The 8,662-nt window shown below is 39.0% G+C and overlaps 2 protein-coding genes across 3 annotated transcripts; one reads left to right on the plus strand and one right to left on the minus strand.

Moving 5' to 3' along the window:
- Positions 1-8: 8 nt before the first annotated feature.
- Positions 9-6,324, plus strand: LOC126369225 (protein O-mannosyltransferase 1). Of its 2 annotated transcripts, none has more exons than XM_050013563.1 (10): positions 9-247; positions 445-620; positions 949-1,028; positions 1,502-1,664; positions 1,901-2,215; positions 2,911-3,064; positions 3,664-3,792; positions 4,185-4,452; positions 4,989-5,206; positions 5,619-6,324. In XM_050013563.1, the coding sequence occupies exons 1-10, from the start codon at positions 140-142 to the stop codon at positions 6,108-6,110; spliced, it is 2,103 nt and encodes a 700-aa protein (XP_049869520.1). In that variant the 5' UTR covers positions 9-139; the 3' UTR covers positions 6,111-6,324. The 2 variants fall into 2 exon arrangements, with proteins under 2 accessions (XP_049869520.1, XP_049869508.1); XM_050013551.1 differs by having other exon boundaries at positions 949-1,250; positions 5,619-6,323.
- Positions 6,325-6,505: 181 nt separating this feature from the next.
- LOC126369234 (proteasome subunit beta type-7) lies at positions 6,506-8,248 on the minus strand. The gene is made up of 4 exons (XM_050013575.1): positions 8,046-8,248; positions 7,526-7,962; positions 7,184-7,389; positions 6,506-6,696 (listed from the first exon to the last, which is right to left on the minus strand). The coding sequence occupies exons 1-4, from the start codon at positions 8,105-8,107 to the stop codon at positions 6,547-6,549; spliced, it is 855 nt and encodes a 284-aa protein (XP_049869532.1). The 5' UTR covers positions 8,108-8,248; the 3' UTR covers positions 6,506-6,546.
- Positions 8,249-8,662: the final 414 nt, after the last annotated feature.

Here is an 8,662-nt window from a genome sequence, read left to right on the forward strand (position 1 = left end):
TTCTTGTATACGTTGAATAGGATACAGTTACTTGAGTAATTTTAGTGTATTTTTTATAGATTACTGTAATTTCAGTGATATAAAACATGATGTGAAGTGAATTTGAACGTTAACAGTATTATAAACATAATCATCAACCATGGACTCTGTGAAAAATGATATAAAAGGAAAAGAAAAGAAGACACTTAACCAGGTCACAGAAGAAAGTTATTTAGAAAAATCTTTACCAGAGACAGAAAGACAAGTGGTAAATAACATTTTGTATAAATATAACTAAAATTATTAGCTTCATCACAATAGTAAATATATTACTATACAATTTTCATTTAAAACATATATGTTACACAATAATAAAAGTTCAACAAACAAAATTTCAAGTTTAGCTATTCTTAATTATACCAATAAAAATAAACAAAACATTCTCTTAATATGTATTTTTTATAGGGAGATGGAGCCCCGGCAGAGAATGAAATAGAAAATTCTACAAAGATAATGACGGATATTGAAAAACCAACTGTAGGGTTCTACCTGCACATAGATATAGATCTGGTGTGCTTTACCTTACTGGTACTTGCACTTAGTACCAGGTTGTATAATTTAGATGAGCCCAGACATATTGTGTAAGTTTCAAATATTATAGAAAAAAGTATTTCTTAATTACTTTATCATAAGTAATAAGGCTGCCGGTCCATAAGTAATTATCTAATGTAGAGAAATTGTAATAAACTAATTGCAAGTATGAGCCAATAGATATTTCTGCAAAAGCATTACTACAATTTGGGTAAATTATTATGAAATTTAAATTTAATTCTTTATTAGTGCTGTTGCTAGTTGGTATAAACATCCTGTCTCATTACCAAACCTATAATATAACTTTGTTAGAGAAATATAGCTTAAGTAATCTTTATAAATAGTGCACCATTGCCAATAGCTTTCCTTCACTTGCAGTTTTGACGAATTACACTATGGCAGATATGTATCACTATACACAAAAGGAGTATTTTTCTTCGATGCTCATCCTCCTTTGGGTAAGCAGCTGTTGTACTTAGCAGGCCGCATGGCTGGGTATGATGGTAACTTCACATTCGACAAAATAGGCTCTCCATACTCTGAAAATGTGCCTATAAGAGCCCTAAGGTTAATACCAGCAGTGGCTGGAAGCCTATTGGTATCTGTAACATATCAACTTATGAAAGAGATCACAAAAAACCACTGGACTGCCATTCTAGCTGGAGTTCTGGTTTTATTTGGTAAGTATCTATATCATAATTACTGCTAGTACCCAACACACTTATAACTTCAGCAGATCAAATTACCATATAATTATTCTATTGTTTTTTATTACTTTTTATGTGTGTCTGCATGATTTTATTTTTGTAACATTAAGAATATGAGTAAATTATGTGACTTTCTGATTTGCCCCAAAATAAATAATATTTATTTTCTAAATTTCATATGTACAATTACATTTAATTCACAGATTCACATTATTTTTTTGCAGAAAACTGTTTCTTAGCACAATCAAGATTTATGTTGTTGGAAAGCATACAGATGTTGTTTGGTCTCTGTGGGGTGCTGTGCGCTATAAAGAGCACGCGGAGTAATGCACCAGCATCCGTAATCTGGCTTTGTCTAAGTGCATTATCTCTAGGCTGTTGCTTTTCGTAAGTATTACATTCACAAAGAGAAAATTAAATCGAGTTTTTTTTTATCTGACTTCGACGGAACTTGAATCTTACTAAGTATTGCATTCTAGACTTCTTTGAGACAATTCTATTTTTAAACTTTTATTGTGTGCAAGACAACATTGATTTGGATAAGCCGCCTCAAAAGGAACATACATTTCATGTATACCTTTTTGCTGAATTTAAATTAATCACATTTCTCTATTTTTCTGCAGTGTAAAATACTCAGGCATCTACACCTACCTTTTAGTATTATTTCTGGTTGGGCGTCAAATATGGAAGAAAATCGGCTGTACAGAGTCGGTATGGCGACTGACCTTGTCTGCATTATGGAGACTCTTTATTCTACTAGTGATACCTTTCTCTGTGTATACGGGAGTGTTCTACGCACACTTGGCAATGCTACCGAAGGCCGGGCCGCATGACAGTGTTATGACGAGCGCGTTCCAAGCGTCGCTGCAGGGCGGCCTCGCTAGTATTACTCGAGGACAACCTCTGCATGTCGCGCATGGATCACAGATCACACTCAGGTAATTATTTCATAGTTGGCAAAATCGACAAGTTTACACAGACTACTAATAGAACCATCTCAATAAAAACAACGCGAATTAAAAAAAAAGGTGCGCGTTTAGTAAGGTAATTCAAAATAATATTAAATGCATGAAATTAAACCTGTAATCCCTAATAGGGTAAGCAGAGCTACAGGTAATCAGAAGACAACTTGTTTATGAAGTCCAAAGATGTATCTGATGCACCATATGGTGACAGGTGTTTCGCCCGTCCGACATGTTAGAAAGGGCACGATATTTTTTTGATTTATTATTGATATTTCATCAACATCAAATATTTCATCAACCCTCTGCCACCTTGTGGCAATTAGTATATTAAAGGGATTTACCATCTCTGGGCTCTATACACCCGATCCCAAGATGTTATCGTAGGGCTAGTTGGTTACACACATACTCACATATACAAACATACATAACATACACACTCAGCGCTCTTAGACACACATCTATCTGCAAACAAACAACTCAAAATTACTTAAGTAAGGTATATGAACAGTGCGCATAATGTTTTTATTTTAATAGCACAGAGTCTGTTGCTGATAATTGATTTGTTATTAGTTTAAGTTTTTTGTATTATTTTTTAGGGGTCTGACTAAGATTAGCCGAGCTAGTACCCTTTTTACATTTAAACCTAAATAAAGATGCTATCTACACAGACACGCGCACGGGCGCACATGTTGGCTCCATTCGCACGCGCACGTGTACCCGGTGCGCTACAACGACAACCGCGGCTCCAGCCACCAGCAGCAAGTCACCTGCTACAGCTTCAAGGACGTCAACAACTGGTGGATCGTCAAACGACCCGATCAGGTACTTGTATAGGTTAATGATGCGAGTACTTCTTCTCTGGGTCTAGTATGACTGTGATAGTCTGGTATGACGGTGGGCTTTATAATATTTTACTATAGATATGGCTCTAAAACTGATTGTTTCCTAGAGTGGAATCAAAACGGACGAAGCGTAGTGTAGCTGTTACGAATTACTATGGTGAATTCCCACGCCGATTTTTTGATATGATGGACGCAGTTTCATTATACAAAGCTAGAAATCTTGACGCTCCGATTCTGCTCCAACAGACGCGCAGCTTAAGTGTCGGTAGTTTGAAAATATGGTCGTTTGTGGCCATTTTTATTTCTGCTACAAAAAGTAAAACAGCACCAATCTAATCTAAAGGGGGCTAAGGCCCAAAGCGACGCTCGGTTGACCGAGAGTTGAAAAATCTCGGCATGTCATGGGAGCAAGCCACAGAGGCTGCAAAAGATCGCGAGTAATGGAAATCTGTTATTCGAGCCATACCCCCAAACAAAAAGGATTAAAAGAAGAAGAAGAATCTAATCAATACAGCGCACAAGTTTTCTGTAAAAGCCTTCGTCAATATTATTCATTAATGAAAGTACTGCGTTCCACAGGCTTCATTGGCAGTGTCCCGACCTCCGGACGCCATTCGTCACGGTGACGTGGTTCAACTGCTGCACGGTATCACGAGCCGAGCGCTCAATTCTCATGATGTCGCCGCTCCCGTCTCGCCACAGTCACAGGTAATTTTGAAATTAGTATTTCAGTCTGACAAAACGTCACATCAAATCAAATTCATTTATATCAAGGTATATCATCAACACATCATGACACCACCCTATAAAATACCTGATATAATGCAAAACACGGTTGTTTCTTATCCTACAACTGAACACAAACGAATCCTTTTAAACCAAAGTATGATATCAGTCTTCTATGACACTTCATTCAGATGTACACAGTTCCGTGACATGCAGCATTGTCAAAATAACGTAGGAGTACCCAACCCATACGCACTCCTGGGACTTCATGCTTCTCTTAGCTGAGTAATGTCTAATTCTAAGTACCAAAGGAGGTTCCTGACTTAGCTCTTATTACGCTGATACACAATTGACACTCCAAATTCCCTGACCAGGAGGTTTCTTGCTACATCGACTATAACGTGTCGATGCCGGCCCAGAACCTTTGGCGAGTGGAAATAGTGAACCGCGACAGCGAGGACGCGACGTGGGACAGCATCAGGTCGCTGGTACGGTTGGTGCACGTGGACTCCGGGTCCGCACTCCGGTACAGCGGCCGCCAGCTGCCCTCTTGGGGTTTCCACCAGCACGAGGTTGTCGCTGATAAGGTGGTTACTCACCAAGACACTGTGTGGAACGTCGAGGAACATCGGTATACCAAAGGTAAGGTGGTATAATTTATTTTTCTGGAGAAAAATTGGTCCCGGCTACTATTGTTCTTCTTATCGTGTCAATGGCAAACTAAATAGTATCGGCCCAAAACTTGGCAACAATTAGTTAATTTCATATCAGGGGCCTTTGGCAGCTCAATAGCTAGAAACCACGGTATTGAGATCAGTCATTCACCTCACAACTCACACGAGAGAAGAAGATTAATAAAACTAAAGAAAAAGTTGGGTGATGTTTCTAAAAGAACAATTTTTAGCCTGTGTTTTCAAGACAGTGTGGTATATTGTAGAACATCAGTTTGGTTTATGTAAAATTCTCAGCTAGCCAGCTATACTGTTAAGAAGGCAATGATTTATATTGAGGGTTAAATGGTAGCCAATCTTAACTATACACGCCTCATTTACGCTTTGTAAGCTCAGTCATCTAGAGGTGCCTACCGACGTGCGTATGACCAACATGCGTCACTGCCGACGGATTCAATATTCATTTCAATTTAAGAACGTACTTATCTTATTTACTCCCGCCCACAGCGGAGGACAGGCGAGAGCGCGAACGCGAGCTAGTATCAGCGGAGATGATCCCTACGGCGGCTACGCAGCTGTCCTTCTGGGAGAAGTTCGCGGAGCTGCAGTACAAGATGATCGCGCATGCGCCCGACGCGCCGCAAGGACACATGTTCGCGAGCGAGCCCGCTGAGTGGCCGCTACTCATGCGCTCTATAGCGTACTGGCTGTCACCTAATTCTAATGTAAGTATCCTTATTTCGTTATATTAGTAGATAAGATCGGACATCTACCTTCTGGGAGAAGTTAGCGAAGCTGCAATACAAGATAGTCGCATATGCGCCGGACCCACCGAAGCACTCTCGCGTACTGGCCCTAACCTAATTCTAGCATGAGTATCCTTGTTTTTTCGTGTGGGTAGATGGGGTCGGTCAGCAACCTCAAAGTCAATGCTAAAATCCACCAAATCCTTACCATCGTGATACCATAGCACACTATGGTGTTATTATTGGGCCGCCGAAGGCCGCTGATGTGACAATCTTGCAAGATGATTTTTAACAAGTGCCATTCGAAAGTCCAACCTGGAATCTCTAAAATGTAAGCCAAATGTTCCAATCACTAAATCTTATCTTCATCTAAAAAGTGTTTTCTTCGCAGGCACAAATCCATCTCATCGGCAACTTAGTGACGTGGTACGCGGGGACCATTTCAGTGTTAGTATACGGTGCGTTACTCGCAGTGTACGCCGTCAGACAGCGAAGAGCCTGCGTAGATCTACCACCACGAGCCGCAGACAAGTTCTATGACGCCGGCTATATTCTGTTCTTGGGCTACTGGCTCCACTACCTACCATACTTCTTCATGGACCGGACTCTCTTCCTACACCACTATTTACCAGCATATATCTTCAAAATACTCCTCCTAGCTTATGTCATTGATCACCTTTACCACGTCTTGCAACTACGTCAGAAAACGCGACCCGTAACAAACATATTTATTTTAGGTTTGGTCGTGTGGTTGGCGTATGTAGTAATTACTTTTAAGAAATTCAGTGTTCTGAACTATGGCAACACTGACCTGACTGAAAATGACCTCATGAATCTCAGATGGAAGGATACCTGGGACTTTATCCTTCATAAAAGGGGCTGAACTCATATCATTCCATGACTGAAGATATAGATGCCATTTTATTTTAAAAAATCTTGTCAATTAGATCTGTACTTGTATTGTTGACAAATAACAAGAACTGTGAATATATAATACTCTTACAATTAAGAAATATAATTAATTTTAAGTCTCAAAGTACACTAAGTATTTTATATAAGTATTTTTCAAAACTTTACATTCCTTCCTAAATTATTTTATTAGATTTTAAATCTTGTAAATTTTTAATATATTTCAGGTTTTATAATTAGCAGTTTTATTTTAATCTATTATGGCAATTCTACACCTATTTTGAAATATTAGGAATTATTGTACAAAGCTTTTTCCTACTCAGAAGTGGGATAACATCAGTGTTACTATATAAAAAAGTAAACAATGTCTAGTACAGAGTAAATTTATTAGTAAAATTACAAAAGTAAGGTTAGCGACGGCTGTGTGTAGGCTCTACATCCATTGGCTGGGCGCGTGGAATGGGACGAACATTTACAGACTCCACCTCTAGAGGAATCACCCTCTGTTTGAGAACAGCTGTGGTACCCAGAGGGTATCTGTAATTACCTTGTTTCTTGCCCTGTAAAAAAAAATAATGATTGTATTAGAAAAACTGAATTACTTTATAGAAGAGAAGTCTAGATTATGGATGTCTGGAGAAAAAGCTATTCTAGGCTACTTGACAACTTAGTCAAATGAGATACTTTTCACGAAATATCAAAACGAAAATTTTGGAATTTGTGTGGAAATACTGACATTGTGGAAATAGTTCATTATCAGTATAAACAGTCAAAAGTCATACTTAATCCATAATTAAATTTGGAAAATAAGTCAAAAAGAAAATGCGATTGATTTTTGGTCATGTTAGACTGGATTCTATTTCTAGATCAACAATTTATAATTTATTGTTGACCCAGTAAATAACCTATTTATGCAAAATACAAGATCTAATAATAAAATATGGTACATAAACAAGAATTAATGTATGGACAATTGGACATGAAATCACTTCATAAATATAATAATTCCATCATTATTTTGTCTATTACAAGAAGTTTATTTATTACCTTAACATTGGCTTCTTCATATGTGCGGAGGTACTGAGCAGGTCCACTGCTGCGGATGACACACAGGTCAACGTTGGAGCCTGACCCCAAGTCATTGAAGATACCAGCAGCAATAGCATCTCGGACCAACTTCTTGCCTGCCTCCTCAGACATGTTGGGCTTCCATCCAGCTTCAAACACAGCCATGGCTGCTAGGGAACCAGATCCTGGAAAATTTATTTATATATTGTTACTTTATTATTTTCATTCTTACAAACACAGTAAAAATGTGTCACTTTGTCTGTGTGTTAATTTCTATAATTCACTATAGCAAATGCCATAAAATTTTACTGAAAATCTTACCCATGGTAGCATAAGGCAGTTTGTCTACAGATCCATGAGGGTAAATACAATAGATATGTGGGCCTGTGCGGTCAACACCACCCAACACCAGAGCAGCGCTTACGTAGCCCTGGTAACGGAACAGCATGCGCTTGAGCAGCGTGGCGGCAGTTTCCACGGGCACGGTGCGGCCGGTGTGCAGGCGCTGGAGCTCCAGCTGCGATGCAACAGTCTGTGTTGTCATCTCCGTGTCTGCCGCAGTACCAGCACCGCAGCAATACATGTTCCCAGCCAGATAATGTATCTTCTGGCAATTCTTATCCGACACTACAGTGTTTTCAGTGGCCCTCGTATCGGCACCCAAAATGACGCCGTCGGCATAAATGATGCCCACGATAGTGGTACCGGTCTTTGTAGCTTTAGGAGCAGGAAAACCTTTTTGAGCGAGGAATGCATTACTGAAATAAAACACATTATTTTTGTTAAAGAAAACCGGAGCAAACAACAAAACTTTCAAGTCATTCCTTTTTTCAATACTTACCGCTGACAATTATCAAAAGAAAATCCTGGGGCAGGTACTTCAGGAGCCAATAGTGAAGCCATTGTTTATATAAATGATGAAACTATAAGGATTTTTAAAGAATTGTAGCACAAAATCGAAATTATTTACTTCTATAACCTCGTACGACTCACTAAACAAAACTGTCAGCGAATGACTTTTCAATTTTGTCTACCATTTAATAATGAAACGAAACGCAGCGCACGCAGTACGTGAATCACGCAAACGGAATGCAACTCAGCCAGCCAAGCCAACTCAGCGGATATTGGTAGATCGACCAACTGACTCCTATTATCAAGCAAGTCGAGAGCAAGTCAGTCAGCCTGTCCATGGCCTGTCCTGCCGGACATGCATGGTACCAGAGGCCGCCGGTCAACCGAAATATTAACTTCGTCTAATTACAGCAACACCGTTCAAGTACGAGGCTTCTTATTATTGGCTAGTAAATATATTTTGCCTAATAAAATAAAATAAACTGTAATTCAACATGCATAAGTTATAATATTATTTGTATTAAATGTTGTAGTTAAGACTCTTTTCTTTTGCTTCTTTCCAAAAACCAATCACAGCCGGACGAATTGTCCTCCATATGCCTTCTG

Source organism: Pectinophora gossypiella, chromosome 1, assembly GCF_024362695.1.
Source record: "Pectinophora gossypiella chromosome 1, ilPecGoss1.1, whole genome shotgun sequence".
Classification (NCBI taxonomy): Eukaryota; Metazoa; Arthropoda; class Insecta; order Lepidoptera; family Gelechiidae; genus Pectinophora; species Pectinophora gossypiella.